Source organism: Rhipicephalus microplus, chromosome X, assembly GCF_043290135.1.
Source record: "Rhipicephalus microplus isolate Deutch F79 chromosome X, USDA_Rmic, whole genome shotgun sequence".
NCBI lineage: Eukaryota > Metazoa > Arthropoda > Arachnida > Ixodida > Ixodidae > Rhipicephalus > Rhipicephalus microplus.
The window spans coordinates 19216276-19239443 of NC_134710.1; the positions used below are offsets into that span (position 1 = coordinate 19216276).

Here is a 23168-nt window from a genome sequence, read left to right on the forward strand (position 1 = left end):
TGCCAAAAAGCTGTAAGCCAGGCCTCATAAATGTAACAGCTAACTTCTCCATGATAAGGTATGCATGCATCAGTGTTCTTTTTTTTTTAATTATAAACCAGGCTAGCAGATAGGCCAAGTAGTTTATTAAATGGTCAAAAGTGAAATGTTAATTTTTAGTGAAACATAAGTGAAAATGCAGGTAACTGTAAAAGTAAGAATAACCATACTAAACAGCCTTTTAGTTGTAGATATACTGGTTGTTTCTTTGAAAAAAAAAAAAAACATGCAATATCTGTGCCATTTTCCAGGCAATGCAGTTCAACCCCTTTATAAGAGACAAGTTCCACGCTGCAATTCTTGTCTTTTATATGAAATGTCTCTCATAACCAGGGACCATGTATGCGTATTCTTACAAACCCGTATTTCATTGTAGGCACACTGGCGTCTCTTATACCTATGTGTCACTTATATCAGTGCCTCTTATAAAAGGGTTTGACTGTATAGTCATCGTAATTTTTTAAAATTTTCTTCTCCTTTAAAGCATCTTCAGGATAGGGTTGCTACGTGTGAAAGAGGTGCAAACATCAAATCCAGATAGTATAGCACATGCTGACTCTAAAGACATGTGCAGTGATCACTTAGCAGCTAATGTGTAGAAAAAGAAAAGAAAAAGCAAACACTGTCACAAAGCTTTCATTTGTTTTCATGGCTCGCTTACATTGCATTATTTTTCCCACTGAAAGAAAATATTTGTCGGTGAGCTTGCTCGTTATTAGCTTTTTTTGCGCAGCCTCTTGAGAAAGCACTACAGCATTTTAAGTGTTCAAAAAAAAAATAATAACTTCTCAGGAATTCGAGGCCTCAGTTCATAAGAGGAATAGCTGGTATCCATCTTAATACAGCGCAGTGATAGAGAGGAAGTTCATATGTTGCTAGCAAAGCTTTGTTGTTAGAGAAAAATTAGCCTTAGTTCAAGCGTGGAACCCAGCACCAGTGCCTTTGCATAAGAAACACCCTGTATGAAGAGAGCAGTGCTGTAAGCTGTACTATGGGGGGGCAACTACCATGAAATTCCAATCAAGTGCCCCCTTATGGTGACAGATAATCCGACAGAAGAGCTCTTACGAATTAAGAATAGCATTAGTGCTTCTAATGAAATACTTTTTATTGAACACTCGCTCGGTAAATATTTTTATTTACCATCGATGGGCAAATAAAAACAGTGAAAAGGGTATAAGGGAGGGGTGCTTGCTCAGGATTTTGTGGTAGAGAAACACAGGAACATATAATATTTGGGATTCCTCTGGCCTTTTGCCAAATCTGAGTGGACACAATTTAAAATTTTTTAAATTACATGACATTTTTCGGATCTGCTAGAGATACTTTTAAATGTGAAATAGATTCTGCATATGGCACTCATGTTCTTATGTAGCTGGCCTAAACTCTGTTGCTTTAGGTATGACTACATTATCATAAATTAATATATGAAATGGGCCAGGTGAAGCTTTGGCTTCTATGCATTAAATGTGCATTAAATTTGCATTAAATGAAAGAAAGGAAGGTGAGAAAAGCGGAAATTAAGGCATCTGTATTTCGATGGTATTGCTAAATATGTCAGAAGCACTTGCTGAAATGATGGCTTATTTCACAGAGAGCCAACATTTAGCAGCTTTACTTGCATGCAACACCATTAGAACATATAGTAGCAATAAATGGGCCTTTTCGTAGTTCAAACAGCACCTCAAGTGAAGGTCACTGAAATCGAAATCGGTGACCCTTAGACTCCGAAATTGTCCGCCACAAGCCAGTAGGCAATCTCGGAGGCTGGCATTCGTATTTCTCTTTCAGAAAAAGCGTGTTTGTGACACCAGATGTCACTTGGTCTACACCTGTCGTAAACGTTGCCTGTCGTTGCGTTATGGCCACTAAAAACCACTGCACGAGCCTCCTAGAAGCTGAAGCATGTGCGCAGACTACCTACCCGGAAAAGGCTCATTCTACAGAAAAGAAGTGCTAAATACTAGATCAAGCTCTGATTAAAGGCACAGCGAGCTCCCATGCTGTTGTTAATGATAGTCATGCATGAATGGTAACCTAATTTACAACTAGGCGTCAAGTGGTATTTCATAAAGCTTTCACAGGCTACGAAGAAACTTTGAAGCAACTTACTGAGCTGAAAGGGGAAGCCATATGCACTGCATTGTACTGTATGTACCCTGCATTGACATTGCTTCAATTAAAAAAAACTAGCAATGAAAATAATAAAATTACTCGTCAGGCCATTTTGCATTTTTCTTTTGTAGAAATAAAAAATTTGACTTCGCAAAGTGCTTACAACAAGCAAACAGAAGCACCTTATTTTGATGGCATTTGGTATTTGTGTGTGCATTGTGGATATACCACTTAAAATGCTTTTGTTCTCTTTTCACAAAAGATGGCATGTTCTATTATTTTAAGATGTTGAACACTCAGTAACGAGGTTTTTGACCAGTGAACATTCAGGCCTGTTAGTTCACGATCGTTGTGCTGCATTGCATTGTGCTGCATTGCACAGACGACAAAAGGAAGGTCAAGATGTGCAAGGGACAAACTACCAACACAGGTTTATTTTTCCAGAGCACAGCTTTATAGGTTGGCATAAATCCAAAAAAAACACGTGTATATCACTAATTCCTGTGAGAAATAGGTTCCTGATCTGAAAGGTTTGCAGACGGCATGGTGCTTATTATGCACTCTGGACCTCACCAAAAGAAATTTTCGGCCTCAAGAATTTCTTCTGTGAGCCTGTCATGCATGAAGCGTATAGTGGTGCATACCCTGAACAGTGGTTGAAATTTATGTGATTTATAAGGAACAGACAATGATTACTATGAATTACAGTGGATGAGCATAAAATTGTGCTCAAGAAAAATGAGCCTTTTTCAGTAGTTTGAACTTTCTGACTTTTTGTGTCTTGTCTTTCTTTTTGTCGTCAGTCCCTCTACAAAATTCAACATAATACTTATTCTAATGTTTACCAAGACTGTGCATGCCATTGTGTTTTAACTATTATCATTACTATTGTACAAACTGTCCACTTTATGTTATTACACCGCTACCTATGTTTTTGAAGTGCATGTTAGTTCATTGTATTATTTCATGGCTGGGCTTGATGTAAAATTTCATACTAATCTCTGAATTGTTAATCTCTCGCACTTCCTCTTCGCTGAAGTGCATAAACATGGAAAAGTGTAGGGCCAATATTTTGTAGTGTTGCTTTATTCTATGCTAATCTTGTTACCCACAGCTCTGCTCCAGCTGATAATGTAAGTTTGGACTGTTGCTCTGACCACTTTCCATGCGCAGAAATTACAAATAGGCATTAGCATAATAAAAGGCATTGTTACAAGAATACTGGCCCAGGATAGCCAGAATGATATTCCTTTCAATGCTATGTAATTTTACTTGTCTTACAAGTTCCACTATGAAAGCATATCAACTATGCATGAGGTTCCAAGAAAGTATTATTAAGTCACCTGATTTTCTTTCTAGTAGTAGTTGGCAGCTACATTGAAGTCTCACTTTGGTCTTCACGGCAGTTGTGTAGTACCTGTGCATTGGCATATTCAGGCGGAGGCTAGGGGGAAGGGTGGGGGGCCATGTAGTTCTTTCTCAGCCTCAGTACGTTCATTTGCAGAAGGTAAAGCAATTTTTTATTTCCTTTAAAATCTACTTCTGACTACATTTATCATAAATATCCCATCATAGTACTATCAGCTTTTTGGCATTGAAATCGTTGAGAAAAAAAAATGGGCTTTGAAGGTTACGATCTTGTTTCAAATTGTGTTAAAAAATAAAAATTCATATATATTTTTTTCTTATATACTACTACACTGAAATAAACTGAAGTTTTTTTTTTTTTCATTCTTGTGGGCACATTTTTGTGCTGTTACTGCATATATAATGTTGTGTAAAATAAGTTGTAGGGGCTTTACTGTTGAAATGTTGACCTGATTAAGTATGCCACACCGAGGAAGTATACATTAATTTTGGCCACTTTGATAGGGTCCTTCAGTGTGCACCTAAATTTAGGTCCACTATTTTTGTTTTGGTATCCATGTCCTCCATTGCCACTGCCAGGATTGCACATGTGACCTATATCAATTCAGCATAATTATAAGCACAGCAACAATGTTTCTGAGTTTATTTGACTATATATATATATATATATATATATATATATCACCCTAATTTAATGTGGCTGCTGTGGCCAGGAATCAAGCCTGCAACCTCTTGGTTACCATCACAATGCTGTAGCTATCAGCCACTGCAGTGATTGTGGGTTCCTATATGAAAACAGGACAGTAAATAAAGTATGTCTAACACTGTGGCTATACTAACTCTGTTGACAGTTTCAAAACTTAAAGCAGACAGCAATTGTGCAGTAAATTAATACTTTGGTGATTTATTGGAATGTTGAATATATTTCTACATTGCATAATTGGCTTTGTCTTGAAGATAAGTTGCTGTCATTTAATTAAAATTTGTCCTTCTTCAAGTACAGGCAGGAAACACAAAGTATGTTTTGAGGACCACCTGAGTTATAACACCAGACTTAACACACTCCTGTAAAATGGTGCCTGTCCTAAATGTTAAAAAATTTTACTTACACTCACGGCTTGTGGTATAGATGAGTGGAAAACATGCGGCATAAAAGTATCTTCTTCATGCCACAAAGCATAAAAAACTTTCCTGTGCATGCCAGATATTTATTAAGTGATGTGCAACATGCTTAGCATGAAAAGGAGTATAATTCAAAGCTATCTTGGGCACCTCTGAATATTTTTGCCTTAAGGCCTATAATGTAGGCATAATTATAGTTGAAATCAAGATGAAGAGAAGGAGTTGACGATTCAAAGGTGTTTAAGCACCGTTCAGAGTAGATAGAAGACTACATGTGTTAAATCGGACAAGGGCAATTTTAAATCTCGTCAGGGGAAAGCTAAAGTCGCTAGAACTTCTCTTTCACCTAAGTACTGATCTCCTCCTGGCCCTCCCTCAATGGAGCCGGCGTCTGCCACCATTTTCTTTCTAACTTGGAAGATTTACAAAGCCATGCACATCTGAGCACACTAGCTGCACATCTTTCTTCTGACAATATGCTAACGGGATGCTAAGCGCCTTTCTTTTCCCGCATATCCTCTTTGTCATTTGTGAGGAGGGGGATGTGTTTCAACAGATGCTGGAAAAGCATTTGGAAGAACATGGCTACTGAGAATAAGCGTTAGCTAAAGATATTTGTCGGTGGTGCTTCAATGGTCATTCGGTACTTAGGGGGAAAAAAGCCAATTGTCTAGGGGCTCTAGGTAAAACGATAGGCTGGAACCCTTGGGGATTCAAGCCTATTGTAGCTTGGGCTTGTAGATTCGGAATCACTAATAGCTGAAAAACAAATTCTCTGAATACCTTGTGCAGTTTCTCTAAAATCTCACGCAGTTGCTTTCATGCTTCTTGTCATCAGCTTTTTTTCCCCATTTAGCAGTGTGTCGTTTAGTGAATGGCACCTACATGTTGGCTTCCTAGGGATAAAGAATCACAGAAGAGCAAATATTTCTGCATAACCTGGTGCAAATATTTCCAGTAGATGTTTCTGTGTAAGTGCCACAAAGTCTTATAAAAGTTGGTGCTAGTTTCTAGTAATGCCTGATATGTTTTGTTAGTGAAATTATTTAGATGGAGACACATTCATTGGTAACATTTGAAGTTAGTTGCAGTACTTTCTTTAAAATTTCCTAATTTGCTTGTTTAGCACATTTCAAAATGAAGTTTCATTAAAACTAATATATAAAATGAGTTGTGATTGTCAAATAACTGTATTGGTTTTGTTGAATATTCAGAAGTAAGGCAAGAGGCTGTGCAGCAGGCTTTGGCTGCAATGCAAAATAAGCCAAAACCATCACTTCCAATGCCTTCAAAGAGGACTTCAGTGATGACCACATCACCATCTAGGGAACGCCATCCTTCAGGTATGTCATTTTGGCACATTTTTTTTAAATTTATCATTTTGGCATTTTTTTCCCTAGAAGGACACTGAAAGGGTACTTTGAGCTGTGCATGTTAGTTTCTTTTCTAGGGTACTCAGAAGCAGCTGTTGCCGTAAGAAAAGGGTTGTTAAACCAGAAAAAACTAAAAAATAAATAAATTTATAAAAGCAGTTGACAAATCATTGCATGGGAGTTACTTCACTAGCTTGTGTAATGTTTTTGATTTAGATGTGTATGCAGACCTTGTTAATCAATTCTAGAATAAAGACTTAGTGCATTGTATTCAAAAATAGCAAAAGGCTGGACTGAGCTAATTTCTTGTGCTTTTGCCGTTATGCAGAGACTCGGAGATGTGAAAGTTCTTTCAAATTGGGGACATAGCGCTCACATTATACTGGCATCACTTAGCTTCCATTTTAGGGTAAACCTCACATCTACTTACCCACTGCATGATTCAAGATGTGTATAGTGTCATTAAAAATAAGTATTTATTTCAGGGGTGTACTTATTTTTCTGTTAGCTTGAAAAGTATTGACCATTAGAAAAATTGTAGTGTGAGCCCTTAAACTAGAGGGGGAACACTGAGCCTTCTACAAAAGCTTCCAGGTAGTAAGCCACATGCAGATGAAAACTACACAGGTCTGTATAGTTTTGCCACACAGTTGACTTCTAGCGATTCATCATACTCCTATTTACTAACAAAAGTTTATCACCCTGTGGCTGATGTAGCATTTGCACTAATAAATTCAATTTTACTGTGGGGTGGTGCTGCATGCAGACAGCTCGAGTGACGACGACAGCGTACTGAATGAAGGCAGCACGCCGGAGCAAGAAAGGCTAATGCGGCCGCTGCCAACGCCGCCCCAGTCAGACACATCAGGAGCATCATCACCACGAGAGACACCACCACACATTGCCTTGCGTTGCAGCAATGGTCGGGGTTCAGACCGCCCTACAATAGATGGCGTGTCGCATCTGGCTGATGTCATGCAGAACCTCACACCCAGCGAGTACAGTAAGATGATTTTCTGGCATTTTCTGCTGTGCATATAGATAGAGCTTTGCCGCATAAGCTGCAAAATAGTAGTAGTCTTGGGATGGTGGGGAAAGTGCACACTCACTGTCATTGAAAAGGGGTCAGTATTGTGCAAATACAGCAAGGACATATAATGTACATGGGCACTGTCTTCCGGTTGTCTACTTTGGGTGCATGAGACTAGATTTTTAAATATGCATGCCAGAAGGGGGAATTTTAAAAATAAAAACAAAGTTCTAACACCACCTCAGTGTGCCTCATTCAGACATTGCGATTTCGTAAATCAATTTTGTTGCAGTCACTGCCTATGTCCATTGCATGTGTGCCTTTCTTCTCTCATTTTTCATGCTGAAACATGAAAATCTCCCATTACTATGTTTGTTACATTAAAACACAAAAGTTACATTAAAGCAATGCATTGAACTTGCACAAAGCAGTGGCATATGTCATGTCACTGTGTTGTGCATGTTTATGAACATTCAAAAGTTGCTCTTGAGTCCATGCGAAATGATAACAAATACAACGGAAACTGATAATTGTTAAGTCTTTCTTCTAGAAATTTCTAACTTACCATAACCCAATTCACCACGGCGGCCTCTCATTGTCCCCCTCCCCCTCTTTCTGCTGTTGCCCTCAGCTCCTCCTCCTCTCTTTTGATTGTGGGAGAGGGTATGAGGCATACACACAGTAGCGCTAAGGAAATCAGTTGCAGCCTTGAAAAAGACAAGCTCGCTTCTCGAAACGTCTGCTCTAGCAACCACCCCGTGTTTTCGAATTTCTCATCCCAAGCTTCCATCTTCCCCTTCATGCCTTTTTATTGAACAAGACTTGTGTTATGTAAATCACTTGTAAATTACATTGCATTGGTGTTTATGTAATTTAGTGATATTTTTGTATTGCAATGCTCACTGCAACTCAGTTACTTTTTCAGTAAGCAATTTCGTACAAGTTATGTGTTACATTATTGGTGACACAAGCTGTAATAGGTGATGGGGCAGTTAAGTTTGGTTTGAGCTAACAGAACATCTGTGGTTGTGCTATCCAGCAGCCTTTTGTGGATACATATGGTATTCAGATAACCATATGCTGGTGTTCAGTATACGTTTCCCTTTTCCATATTCTAATGCCAGACAAGTGTGAAAGATTGGACAGTTTTAGTTTGTGGTACTTTAACTGGTACAGGCATCATGGGAAAAATGAATAAACAGTTGAGCCAGCCAGACTAAAGGACAGAACGTTCTGTCCTTTCATCTAGCCAGCCCAGTCATTTCTTCCTTTTTCCCGTGATGTGCTGTACTAGTCCACCAAAGATCGTCCAACTATTGAACTGGTGCTGTTATTGCTTTGTTGAGATGTAAAGCAATGTGTGCACAGTTTTTATGCTTTTAACTGGACCTATAAAAAAAGGAAAACATTATCTTTAAACTCCAACAACAGGGAAGAGTTGCTCTTTGTAGAAAATACAGACATAAGTGTCATACATACCTTGACATAATCAATTCTGTGGGCAAGGCTTTAATTCATTACTACTCCACTGTTCCTTGATTGAATTCTTATTGCTATTATTGGTACAGTTGAATGAAAAGATACCTTTAAGGGCATAGGTCATCATAAAGGGCATACTACGTAAATGTGAAGTAGAATAAGCACATTGTGTATTGATGTCACATAGCACGTGCAAAACAAGTGCAAATGTCTCAGCCCTGTGCATTGACAGGTCATTATATGTGGAACTATGTTCTGCTGCTCAAGCATGTGCCTTGCTTGTACCCCATAGCTGTGATAATGCTGCACAATAACGGTGATAAAGAGTATAAAGTGACTCTTGTGAGTTGATAATAACTACAGTTATTTTTATTGGTAATTATTATTATTTTGCTTGAATGCTGCACAATAACGGTGATATAGAGTATAAAGTGACTCTTGTGAGTTGATAATAACTACAGTTACTTTTATTGGTAATTATTATTATTTTGCTTTATACTAAAGTTACTGAGGGGGGGGGGGAAGAAGCATGTATTAGTAGAGTAGAGCTCATCCAATATCCACTCAGGTATAGGAGATAAAATCCCTGATGCAAAGTTATCTTTCAGTGCACAGAAAATTCAAGTGCCTTGCCCTAATGACGTTCCTCAATATAACTGCTTCATGAGAGGCACTTACCAGATCGATCGAAACGTAGGCACCTACCGGATTGCAAATTGTCGCAAAAAATTATGGTTTCGAGCATTATTCCCTTTGTGACTGAGCCATAAGCAATGTGCAATGCTTATTCGTAGCACATGATCTATCAGTCAACTTGATTTCTGGAGGTAAATCCTTGAAAGCTACCCGACAGATGGAATGACAAGCCAAAAGGGACTGCCTGTCTAAGAACATCAATGCTTCTTGACAGTGTGCCTTGTGGTCCATATTTTGAACAAAAAAAAAAATTCCCCACTTTGTTGGAACTGTGCTCAACAGCAACAGGCACAGCTGTGATGAAGACTACTACAACAGCACGGTGCCCACACAGTGCAGTAAATGTGACATCTGCAAGTGCATTTTGTGCTTCATATTATTTCGCTATATGGGCCCAACAAAACCTTAATTTTTTGTTTTATGGAATTTGCCAAGGCCTCAAACAAAGTTTATATCATCTCCATTTTGGAACCAGCATCTTCTTGAGTCAATATATTTTGCGATCATAGAAGAATTTGAGAAGCAGCTTTGCCACAATACGACAGTGTGATGAGGTGAAGCATATTAAGCATTTGAAGGAGCCATTTTTAAAGGGATTCCGAAATGGTTTCGGCGATTTTGTACAAACACATTGGGCCGGTAAACCAAGCCCCAAAGGTTATTTAAAGACAAACTTGAGGACTCTGCGTAAACTGTGTAATTTATTACAACACTTTTTAACTCTGTCACTACTGCGAGAAAAGGGGCCGTTTTTACTAGGTGCAAAAAACATTATTTTGCGGCTAGATACTACTACTGTAGCTAAAAAAATATTCTGTCCAAAAACATAAACTTCACATACATATTTAATACACACATTAAGAAAACATGTTTATGTTTAAGCGTTTATGTAGTGATTATATAATTAATGGTTTAAAAGAAGGATAACATAAAAAATAATGAAGTTAAAATTAATTCAGGAGATATACAATTTGTAGCTACTGATATTGCAAAAATGTTGTACTATTTTCAAAAATTATTGCCAAAAATGGTTATTTCCACAAAAAAAGAAAGTTAGTGTGGGTGCAGCAGTATATGGGTTATCCTGTGCAGCATGCCATCGCGAACGGATTTCATTTATTTTGAGTCCATGATACTTAGAAAAGCAAGAAATAAAAAAAATTGCTTCTGGGCATAATCTTCATAGAAATGAAGGTGAGGTAAATCAAAAATTCTCATGTAGATGAGGATTCCAATGCACTTCATCACTTGACTGGGACTGAAGTTCCTCCATGAATTGTCTCTTTCCGTGTATGTTTATCCCTCTAAAATATGCATCCATGCATATTCGTTAGTGTCGTCGCACATCACGCTGGTCAGCTGCGCAGTGAAAGACAGCTGGAAGAAATTGACAGTCCAGAAGAAGCGACGTGCGTTGCTTTGGAGCGTGCCTTCGACTTCGACTGCCGGGTTTAGTCTTGGAAGAAACTACACACGCTTGATAGGTGCCGGCAAGGAATTATGTTCGTAGGAAGTTGAGACCCTCAAAATGAGTAAAATTGCTGTGAGTACATGTTCCGCTGCCCGCAACTACTAATTAGACAACAAAATGTGCACCACACATACTGCCGACACTGACTCACTCGATTTTGTGGCTCGACTTGAGGCATCCTCATCATCGGTGCTGAAATTTGATGTGTCATCTTCTCCAGGCTCAGTGCTGCTGATTTCATCCTCAATATCTGCTGTTGATGCGCTTGATTCTCGAAAAGCGCGTCGTTTTTTGGGAATGTTTTCACAGGAAAACGACGCCATGATCAGCAGCAATGAGCCCAAAACTAAGCGGCGAGAGAAAAACTTTCCTAAAGCAAAAAAACAATCAAAACATTGCAGACCTTGCACGTTTTTTACTTTCTTACCTAGATAGTGTTAGGTGCTCGCAAACTCCGCGAGCGTGCGAAAATTTAAACTTGAAATGCATCGTTCAAATTAAACGATTTGAACAGGCACAGTAGCAAAAGATTTGTAGCTGTGAATCGCTGCAGATCGTTGCGACTCGGTCAAACACATTTTTCAACCACCCATTCACAGACCGACGTGCTCTGGCCACTTGACAAGGCCAAAGCACGTTGGCAGTCACGTCACTGTGACTGCATATTTGATTGGCTCTGATGGGTTGTAGAATGCGCAGAAGTAGGATCGGCTGGTAGGGTGGCGGCGCCTGTCCAAGTAGATATGAACCACTCCGTGAACTTCGTCTCTGCTGCCAGACGGCATGCATGCTGCCGGGCACATTATGTGATGGCCTCCAAGACTGCGGAAAACCTGTCGGTGTGCCATCTCGGTGGTCTAGCCAGGTAAAAGGTCAAATCCTCGAGCGCACCCATGAGAGCTCTGCGATCGCCAGCGTGCCTCATGAGGAGGCCAGGCAGAGGTGAAAAGGAGGGTGTGATATGATTGTTCGTAGTGGCGTTGGTACATGGCATGTAACTAAATTTGTGGTTTGAATGGTTTGATGATGCTGTAGCCTAAATGCCGACAAAACTTCAAAAAACTGTTTCAGGGTTCCTATAACTTGATGTTGAGTGCCTTCAGAAAGTTCAACCGTAGCAGAGACTGAAAGCCAGCTATGTTACAGTCAAGAATGGGATAAGGGGAAGCACATTTAAAATCTGAAAGGGTCGCTTTTTATTGGACGTTGATGGTATTTGTCTTTGGGAAGTTCGAATTGATTCGAATAGCAAAATTATAGTGCAAATAAGATCAAATAGCAAACACTATTAAGAAAAATATTTGAAATTTCGAGTATTCGCACACCCCTAATTATTAGAGTCTTTCTTCTTCTTATTTTTTTTTTTGTGACAGCTACTAAAACTATATTAGCGAGAATTGGTTGTAACACAATTTTGGAAGGGAGCAGGTATATAGGACCCATAACAGCATAAATTTTATGGGTCGCTCGCCTCTCCGTTTTGCTTCAGGTATATTGGTGGCGAGATCGAGCTTTAAGGGTGCAGCACCGTCCCGCGAAAGTGTGGATAGGCGGTCGGCGGCACGTATACAAATACACGCAGCGGCGCTTTGTTGCGTGCGGTCTGAGCCGTATGTCGGCAGATAAAATGCATTGACTACAGTTTACTGTTAATATCTATGCTCTTCTCTACTGAATTGGTGCACAACGTCTATGAAACGTTAACATTACCAGTGAGTAAAGCGCATTCTACCTTTCATAGGGATGCTCGCTTTGGGTGACTCTCTTCACGCTTTTGCACTAAATCACGCCTTTGTTGTACATGGTTAACTTGTGTTCCGCCTGTTATACACTGCTGTAGCATGACTGAACTATTTATTTACATCTTTGTCATCTGCATACTACAAAAAGAGAGAAAGAAAGATCGTAGAAATGCCGCATATCTGTGCGATTAGTTCAGTACCACCACTCGCACATTATACGCATATTATTTTTTTTCTCTTTCTGTTCACCATGAAATGCGGGACAGTCGATAAGTCTAGCCAGGAAAGTTGAGCGACTGATGGCGCTTTGCGCTGCACTGCGTTTACCACGTGTACACTAATGTTCTTGCATCAGTAAGAATAGGAAAAAAAAGTTATATAAGAGTTCAGCAGAAAGCTTTCATCAATAGATTACGTGCAGCGACAACAAAGGCCTGGTTAATGAGACAAGCATCCTTGTTTTTTTTTTTTCGACAAAAATGACCGCTGCTTTCCGTCGGTCACTAAGAATGCCACTCAAACACTGAAGACGATGTAAAAAAGATGAAATTTGCGGTGAAATCGTACGACATTATATATAAGGCTTGCCGTCTGAACTAATTTTCAATGTCTGGGCTCTAAAGCATTCTTAAATCTAAGCACATGGTTGCGCACGGTAACTCAGTTTTAAGTACAGTTTAACTAAAGCAAGTGATGCGGTGGTTATGTTTATAACGTACATGCTGCAGCTAGTTGGCTGTGAATTCACTCTCCACGGAAGGTAGTTGATATTTTTATAGTGCTGAAGGAACCTAGTGGCAGCCGGCAAAGTGATCTTCGGACTGCATTCCAAAATTCATTGGTGGAAAGCCAAATCCATCAGTTTTCCCTTGTATGCTGCTGCTGTTTTTTTCTTTGCCGTTGCACAGCTTGTCTAGTGGCTCATATCGCAGACTGCACAGTTCGTAAACAGTAACAGTAAGCAAGAAGCCCTTCATGCCAGGTAAAATGTGTCAAAGACCACGAGAATATAAAGATTTATTCCCCTTGTACTGCTGTTGCTCTTGAGAGCACTGTGCATGCAAGCAAAGCTGTGCAATGCGGTTCTGCTGCGCTATGTGACTACTAAGATATTCCTTGCAGAGCTGGCACATGATAGAGTTAGTCAAGGACTCGTGTAGTGTGACCAAGATCTACAAACGGAGCTGGACTACTGCTCAGGAAACTTCGCAGAACTGCCATGTATTACTAAATGCAACACATCCAGTTCGGTGACCATATGTTATATTTGCACACATTGCACCGGGTTTGTCTGAAATGCCAGACACAAATTTCATAATTTACTCTGCAATAAGCAGGCAAAACGATAACAAAGAATGCATATAAACATTGATGGTGACAGCCTTTGCTTCGAGCTTTATACTGGCTGGCTGCACGAATCTCTCTTTCTAAACACTCTGCTGCACGTACGTGCTTTTTGTTCTGTCACATCAAAAACATGATTGATTCCATACATTAACATTCTTTCTCTTCATTAGAGGCTCTAAAAGAATCATGCCTTGTTAACTTTCTGAAAGACTAATCGTTTTATATGTAGAGTTTACATAGATTTAACATAGAGTTAACATAGTTATAGAATTAACGATAGAGTTGTGAGGAAGAGGATGGACACATGCGCAAGCGCATTGCCATTGCCTGGCTCGCTCGGCTGTTCGCTTCCTGGCTACGCTTTGCCTGCTGCTGCTGCTATCTTCCCGTTCGCTGTGTACCTCAATAAACCCCCGCAACAAGTGGTGGACATGTGGCCATACTGCGGACATTTGTTTGTATGCAGTGTAGCTGTAGCTGATGGAGGCACAATGATTCATAGCACAGCAGTTGAAACCGAAGTGGCGTCAAGTCGCCGCTCTTGGCGCTGACAGCACATTGGTGTGGTGGACTGTTGTGCCACATGTTGGTGCTGTATGTTTTCCATAATAGTAGGTCTTGTGTCATTTAGGGAGACGGATTGAATGACTCAGCAGGGGACCTGAAATTGAGGTAGTCGCGGTATACAGATATTTATTGCTGCACTTTCTGATAATGCAGTAGTTGCAGTGAAATCGGAAATGTGTACATGATGTCAAATTTTTCTTGTTCTTGCAGCAGACTTAAATCCACAACCTGATGTCACCAACACAGGCATCAGCGCCAATCATACTCCAACAGAGCATGCCAACCGATATAACCAGGCCCATATGTCCTCTGTGAGGGTTACGCAGCATTCAGCAACTGGTCTGGAGTATGGTATGATGGAAAGATTATGCTTTCTGTATTTGAGTGCAGAGCATAAAAAAATTGTGACACTTGTATTATTGTGTTTGTTTTTTCATAACACCAAGAACGCTACTGTAATGTGCTTAAAAAATGCATGATGAGCTAGAAAAGATGCAAAAAAAAAAAAAAAAACATACTGGTTGCAGAGCTGGCCGTGTGGTTTCCACATTTGCTTACTACAGTAAAACCTCCGTGATTGGAATCTTGCAGGGTCATTAAAGACTTCATATAATCTGAAATTCATACATATAACCAGAAAATATGAAATAATAATATTTGACAAAAGAGAGCTGGCATGCGCTTTTATTTATTGTTTCTCAGGGCCGCAGCAATGTCATAAACAGCCCTGAATGATTGCCATTTATGAGCAGCTATGAATTATTGCCAATATTTTAGATGCTGATGATCATACGTACTTGTGAATATACGACACATGTACAATTAATGAACCAGATGAGTTGTCACCTGTGACAGGTAGTAGTCCATTCTAAATAATAGTACGCTTTTCCACATTATATTAGAGTACTTCAGCCAGTGACCTAAGAAGTGATTTGTACACAATTGGTGAAGGCCACAAAAATTTAAAACAGCAGACCTTTGTTATTATTTTATTACTGTGGTGGTGTTGGGGATGTTTTTCGGGAGATTTCTGGCCATGCCTGCACAATCAGGAATCTTCCCTGAAAGAGTTGGCATGTGTGTACGAGCATGCATGTTGACATTGTGAGGCGTAGCGCTTTTGCTAAGGTCGTCCTCTTCCTTTTACAGTCCTTATCCAACTTTAATAGAATGTACGATAGCGAAGGCATGGCTTGCATCGACGTGGAAGGCTCATAAAACACAGTACAACGACGCTGCTTTGAGCACGGCAGCACATTATGACATGTTGAAGAAAAATAAAGAAGATAGAGCGATGTCAACACCATTTATAATCTGAATGCAAAAAGCACATGGAAGCCTCCCAAATTCGCGCATACAATTTCCGAATTTGCATCGCGCCGCTGATGGTCTATTCGGACAAACTGGCAGCGCGGCACGCATGCTCGCGCTTGGGTTCTTGTGCCCGCGCATGATTGCTTGGTCTTTCATGACAGCCCGGGCAGTGCTCGTTCAGATCTAGGTGGTAGCATACGTTCGTATCAAACGTCGTGGGGTGAAATTCAGTTTGCGCCAACCGCCCTCCATTACACTGCAGGATAATGGGGCTTGGCCGCCAAAAAAAAAAAATCGTATCACATCAAAATTTAGTCACCAATGTTTCACTGTATAATATTGTAGATTTCGATGATGTCTATACTTGGACCCAATATTTTGTTCGTTAGAAATGGGCGACATTATTTTCTGAGGGAGCCAAATACATAACACAGCAAGTTTCAGTGAATTTCTTTATGTCAACTTCACTAAAATAAAATTAAAAATCACTGGTGTGAGTTTTAGTAGCTTGAAATTTAAAAGAATGACACAGTGACGATCATGAGGTCTTCTAATAATTAACCCTTGGTCACTTCATTCAATCACATAAAGTTCTTAACAAGTAATTACCAGTCTGTTCTGTGTTCCATTTTAGTGTGCCTTCACTAAAAAGACTTTAATATAAAAAAAGAATTTCTCTATAGAAAATGCTGCTTGCATTTACTTACCCCATAAACACATCCTGCTTGCAGCCTTCAGTCACTTTACTATGGCTTCAGGAAAGTGGGTCTCATAGCTGCAAAAATTGAATTCACTGCATTTTTCAACAGCAGGAGCTGCTGTTAAGCTGCCGTTATTTGTGTGCTTGATGGTTTCCATGCATTGTTTGACCAAATCGAATAGCATTAAAAATTGTGTATCGTTCTCAAATTTTAGCAGATTTGGGAAAAATTAGTTTGATTCACAATTGCTACGAAATATTCACATATATACTCATACCTCGTTATAACAAAGTTGAATCTTACATGAAAATAAGTTCATTATATTTGAAAATTTGTTATAAAAGTATATTCCTAACATTGCCTAACATTGCATCTACACTAAGACTATTCTCAATTTATTTCGTTATAACTGATATTTTGTTATATTCGGATTTATTATATCGAGGTTTGAATGTATTTCCAGTTTCACAACTGATTTGAAGACCTTTCAGCTAAAGGCATCGTCAGTTTTTTTTTTTTTCAAGGATATCATTAATATTGCAATTTTTTTTTTGAAAAGTGATTTTATGCTGTTTATATTTACCATTTGCACTTTGACTACCTGGCAGGTACTGGCAAATGGAAGGTTTCAGCCAAAATTCAACAGCTGTTGAACACACTGAAGGTTTGTCTTTTGCACATAGTATATGAAGTAACTGTATTCAAGCTGCACGTGTATTTTCTTACAGAGGCCAAAAAGGAGACCACTGCCAGAGTTTTATGTTGACGATGAAGTTGACATGGACTGTAAGGTTCTTTTCATGTTAAAGTAATTGCATGTGGTTTACTTAAACATACAGTACTGCAACTCCATATGCCAAGGTTTTTATTTTTATTTTTTTTATTACTGCACATAACTAGGAAAACCTTACAGAGCAGCTTTACCATGCTGAAAATTGATTTCTAGGGTGGGTGCAACTTAGTTTCGCCGATATGTTAGATGCAATATGGTGCCTTTTAAATAGTGTTTGGCTTCTAGAGACACCTGCATAACAGGGCTCCTTTGTCCTCTTCAGATCCCATTAACTCCTCTAGAGTGGCATTGTCATGAGCTGCTTCTGAATGGCGCTGTCATGAGCGTCGGGAGCAACACAGGCATTTGTACAAAGCAAGCATGCAAAACTGCATATAACTGAAAATGAGGACGACCCACACAATTATTTTGCATGAATATTTGCAGGAACCTGCTTTGCAGGTTTTGAAAAATCTCCATCGTGCTTTCTTATTTAATCTTGTCTTGGCCTTTTTTTATTTATTTTGTTTAGGGACTGACCCTATATGCTGATAAGAAGAAGCTGCCAAATGCAAATATAATTAGGACAAAAATGACTTGGTTGTTGAAAGCTTAAAGCCTGTTGCTTAAATGGCAGATTTAAATATCGTCAGAATAACTTTGTTCCCCTTTAAATTCAGAGTTGTATGCCCTTAGGTGGTGGTCTAGTGGCTATGGTACTCGCCTGCTGACCCACAGGTCATCAGATCGACTCTCGGCTGCGGCGGTTGCTTTTTCAGTGGAGGCGAAAATGCTGTAGGCCCGTGTGCTCAGATTTGCATGCACGGTAAATAATCCCAGGTGGTAGAAATGTCCGGAGCACTCCACTATGGCGTGTCTCATAATCATATGGTGGTTTTGGGACATTGAAACCCCAGTTGTCAATACAGAGTTCTACGTGCAATTCAGCATATTCATGGTTAGAACCTCTTTTTTCTATTCTGTTGACACCAATGTTAAGCATTAAAAACGTCACACCACTATAAAAAAAGTGCAGGAAGCAATGCCTTAAGTTTAAGGTTATGTAAATGCTGACGTGTTTGTTACTGGTGAATAAAGACTGGCTCTATTACAGTGCATTGCTTTATTATGGAGGCAGTACATTGGTGCATTGCTTTGTTATGGGGGCAGTACATTGTTTTATTGATAGTTTACAGATTGGATAAGTTAAGCACGACCCACTGTTGTATTTTGTGTTTACTGTGCCATACCAAAATTGTCCGATGGCGATGCCTGTCACCTTCCAGTGCAGTGAGGTTAAAAAAACCAGCTACAGATGCCTTTGCTGTGGTGTGCCAAAATGATAGCTAACTCTTTACTTGATACAGCTCTAAGCAAAGTTTGTTAGAGTTGTTCCTATGAATCTGGTGTTTCAGCTGGCCTGAGAAAGCAGGAGAAAGCGTGTGGTACAATCATACCAGCTGACCATAGGCTTGTGGTGAAAGCTTAGGTCACGACAACTGTAGAGCTTGTATGTTCACTCCCCATCGTGCCACTGGCTATGCTGAGTATCATGCCATCGCAGACACAACCTTCATTGTACCACTTTATTGAACATAGTCAGCCTGGATGAGCTGAAACGAGCTCAATTATATTATAGGTGGAGGGCAGACAACTGCTTCAAAAACAGTCATGAAATAGTTGAGGAATCAATGTGACTGGTTGCTTCTTCTTTGGGCATATTGTGTCCACATTGATACTGAACTCATGCAAAAACACAAAGCATTCTAACTTTAGTGAGTTCTAAGAATAAGAGCATTTTGCTTGTTTGCTGTTTTCGTGTGACTGACTAATTTTTTGTCTTTGATGCACAGCAAACCCCTCAGATCCCAATGCTCCTCAGCCGGAAGGTGCCACAATGACTCCCACCGTTGGAGAAAATCTGGAGGTGCTGTGCTTATGTGAAATGCAGATATTGGATGGGTGTAGTTTGTTGAGCCAGGTGGACATGATGAAGTCTCATGTTAAAGTATACTGTGCATGGATGAATGCTTTAACTGTATATCAATGATATATGTATGAAATGTTATGGGTTAATGTTAACATGCCACGATTCTTTACTGGCAGGTTCCGTCTGGGCTTCCTCAATCTTTAGAAGCTGCCATCAAAAGGTATGGCTCAGGAACATTCAAGTTTCCCGCGGCCACTGTGCTGGACACTAGTGGAAAAATCGGGACACCTTTACCCTATGGTGAGCAGCACTGGTTCTACGTTGACAGTTCACTTGAGTTGCTTTTCTGAAAATCGCATGACCTCTGGGATAGTGTAACATTTTTTTTGCAAAAATAATTGTCATCAGTCTTTAAAGGGACACAGAAGTAGTTTTGCATTAATGAATCAATTGTGAGTTTGGTATCTGCGACCTATTACGACATGCTTATGATGGGTTTTTTTCGCGATTTTCGATTAAACAGAGGCACTATAAGCGAGCAAAACTTGACCAAGAAAGCTTTCCCCCCCTCCCCCTGGCACACGTGGATCGCAGGGGCGGAGCGTGGGAGAGATTGACACATGGGGAGGGGGATCAAGCCACTGGGCCCCCTGCATCACTCAGTTTGTAGGAATTTCTCGCCATTGCACTGTTCTCTTCTTCTGATTAGAGATTTTTGCCATCCGACATTCATTTGTTCTGTTGGTACGGGGTCCAAATGGACTCGCGATGTTGAATCACTGCGCAGAATGTGGCTATTGCATCACTTTTGATGGCGATCAGGTCGCTTTCCACGAGTTTCTTTGGGATCAGAAGATGGCTGCAAAATGGGTCGCTGCAGTTAAAAAAAAAAAAAAAAAAAGACTTGGAACCTGCGAGAAAGTTGCTGAGATTGACGATGAAGTGTGTGCGACTGAACAGTGACATGGTTCCCTCTGTATTTTTGCACCTGAGGGGGCCCTTGCAGCCACCATTGCAGCCTTTGCAAAAACAAAACTGAGGCGAGGCTGTAAGACTACTTATGCGTCATAGCAGCGCATAGTTAGTTGGTGAGCATGCACTTACCGTAGCCGTGAGCAGCTCACTGTGCTGCCTCTCTTCCACGATGCTCACTTGGAACCTCTATGGCAGCGATTCTCAGCCATCCATGGATGTGTCGGGGACCCCTTGTGGACTGGTGGAAGTAATGGGGGACCCTTTGCAGCATAGGGGAGGGAGGGAGGGGTACGTAGTTGAATTAAAACACAACTGGAGCATGAAACAGGTGCCTTTTATTGCTACCAAAAACATCAAACAAACGTGTCACATCACTTCATTTTGGACAGTTTATCAATACATGGCAGAATTACGATTTAAAAAAATGCGAGTGAGGGTTTCGCGGATCCTAGAAATGGCTTCACGGACCCTCTAAGGTTCGCGGATTCCCATTTGAGAACCACTTCTCTATGGAATGCGCGGATCCCGAGCCGTTACGCAGACACCGTTCATCATAATTTTGCTCTATCTGGGACTCAGTAAGCTGCAATCTCTCTATTGCTGCGACAGCTTGCGATCGTGCCTTTAAAAATATTTATCACAGGCAGTGTTGATTACCAACAAAAGTGACCGTGTAACACGGGCATTTCATTTCGATTCCGGCTGGGGTAATATTTTTCGAACAAAATCCAAGAATCGTCGATGCATTGATGCAACAATCACTAATACGATGATTCAGACATTTAATTGCTACCGTAACATTCAATCACTGCCGAATGCCACCACATGAAACAAAATCGTAGTCCAAACTGTCCACATAGCAGCCCTTGATCTAAATAAAGGCTTTCTCGATTTTGATCATTGCATGTGTGACAGATTTGATAACAGAGAATACTTCCGAATGAGCATATTGTAAGCGAACGTATCACTGGCAACTAAAGTGTTCATGCCCCTAGCTTTCTTGTTCAGAAGCTAGGCCTGTACTACATTGTTCTGCTGCTTACAATCTGCACTATGCTGAATGAGGCTCGTCATGGCAGTAGTGCTGAGATTGATCTATGCAGACCTGCTACGTATCAGCATATAGAAATGAAGGTGACGGTATTTGCATCATAGTGCACAGAAAAAAAAATGTAGGACTGGAAAATAATATCTTAGCACGAATCTTCAGGTACGTCTTGCTTTGTATGAATCCTTCTTTTTCTCCACTTGGATGCAGTGAATACATGAGCACCTGTGGTGAAAACTTGTGTACACAGATATCAGTACGCAGCATCGAAATCGGGCACTCTGCACGGCAGTCGCATGCTTCTATCGTAGCTAATATGCCGCTTGCATTTTAACACACCATCACTGTAGTACTGGTCAGAATTTAGAAAAAGTAAATGTATTGTAAACAGAACTGCAATATGTGAGTCGAACTATTCATGCGCAAGCTTGCAGCACAGTTCTGAGTGCATGTTTCCACTGTGGCAAAGTGCAACACCCGTTCTTTTTACTGACTCATCGCATTCTTCTTACTCACTGCGAAGAGGGATACTGACTTCATCAACAGCGCTGCTCTCTGAGCAGTGAAATCTACGAATAGCCGATGTTTCCGCACAATGCCCGCCTGTAGCTCGGACTGTGCCAATACGTGGCTAAAAGCGAGCGCTGATGCTGCTGTTCTTTATAGGATTTAATATCTGCGGTTGAACGTATCATTTGTAACAGTTTACTACAGTGAAATTAAAAACTGGCACGCATTTTATACGGGCCAGTCTATGCTTCCGACGCGGGTGAAGGTGGCTGGTTGGGACTCGCTTTCCTGTGTCGCATCATCGGCCCTGACATCATCTTCGGTCATCGCTCTTTCAGTAGCGACCAACTCGAGCACGTACAGATGTACAGTGAACTCGTTATGACTTCCACAGTTTGTTATACTAACAGCAACTACCTGATTTCAACCTAATAAACCCAGCATCGCCTGCCGGCGAGTACAGTCAGCTGTCCTCACCGTCCCGCACGTGATGTCGTGGAGCTTTGACCAATCACAGGCGGCGGCGAGACTTGCGATGGTGGCCTAGGCACCTGTTGCTTGTTTTTGGGCAAAATAAAGTTATCCACGTTGGTTTATGTAAACTTTTTACTTGATTTTAGAGTTCGCCGCGCAAAATTATGTATCATGACACCATAAAAGTGTTTCAGTGTACCTTTAAGTGCTTCCTTCAGTTTATGCCTGCCTATTTTCCTGAAGAGTATGCTATGCCACACTGGTACATAAATGGCATTACTGACAAGACCGTAGCGGGTGCATAGTATTAAAGGAATGTGTCCTCATTATTGAGTCTTATTGTTGTGTGGGGCAGAATTGCGCAGTTATATGTGTAGTGTACTAAGGCACCTTTAAGGGAGCTTGCCTATATGGTCGGGATGGTTACTATTACAGGCAAGCTTCTCAGCCGGTCCTGGAAGATAGCATTTAACCTCCTCAACAAGTTGGGTCAGAAAGGCGAAGGTCAAGCACTGAAGCCTGGTGACCGGGTGAGCCACTTTGCACTTTGGTGCCAGTTATAGAAGTCTGCTATTTTAGTGTCTGGTGTGTTGCTTATTGCTTACCTATAATTTATTTGTTTGTCTTACTGCATACGACACATTGTAATTTTGTAACAACCTAAGGGAACAAGTGTCACTGATATCTAATTTTTTTTGTCGGATGTTGCTACAGAGGACTCGCAGTAATCCCGATTCAGTATGGGCAAAACGGCAATTCATGAAATAATAGTGGTAGCTATTTAAACTGTGCAAATAATAAAATTGCACTGCTGTGCAATAATGTTTAGTGTGAATTCCACAGAGTGTGTACAAGTGCTTCAAAACCATTGAAATGGGAATGTTCCTTTGAAGGCCCTGAGAGTCCTGTAGTTATTATTTCCATTTGAAAACCCTTGAATTTCACAAGAAGGGTTATGGCACCTCGTGAAAGAGGCTCCAAGATTATCTTACATGCATTCTTTGAAAAATCAGTGTGGACCCAAATGTAATTTTCAAAACAATGATGCAATCAAACTATGTATTGTCGCATCTGGAGATTACAAAATCGTTCTGT

General features: G+C 40.4%; 1 protein-coding gene across 5 annotated transcripts in view; it reads left to right on the forward strand.

Annotated features, from left to right (window-relative positions):
- Positions 1-23168, forward strand: part of LOC119175688 (disco-interacting protein 2) — a gene marked incomplete at its 3' end in the record, with an annotated part of 148937 nt that overhangs the window by 55868 nt on the left and 69901 nt on the right. For 4 of the 5 annotated variants that reach the window (XM_075881902.1, XM_075881899.1, XM_037426629.2 and 1 more), the window contains 8 exon segments: positions 5859-5987; positions 6784-7020; positions 14560-14700; positions 16973-17028; positions 17093-17150; positions 18990-19063; positions 19243-19366; positions 22509-22603. In XM_075881902.1, the coding sequence (XP_075738017.1) occupies positions 5859-5987; positions 6784-7020; positions 14560-14700; positions 16973-17028; positions 17093-17150; positions 18990-19063; positions 19243-19366; positions 22509-22603 (914 nt within the window). 5 annotated transcript variants of the gene reach the window in all.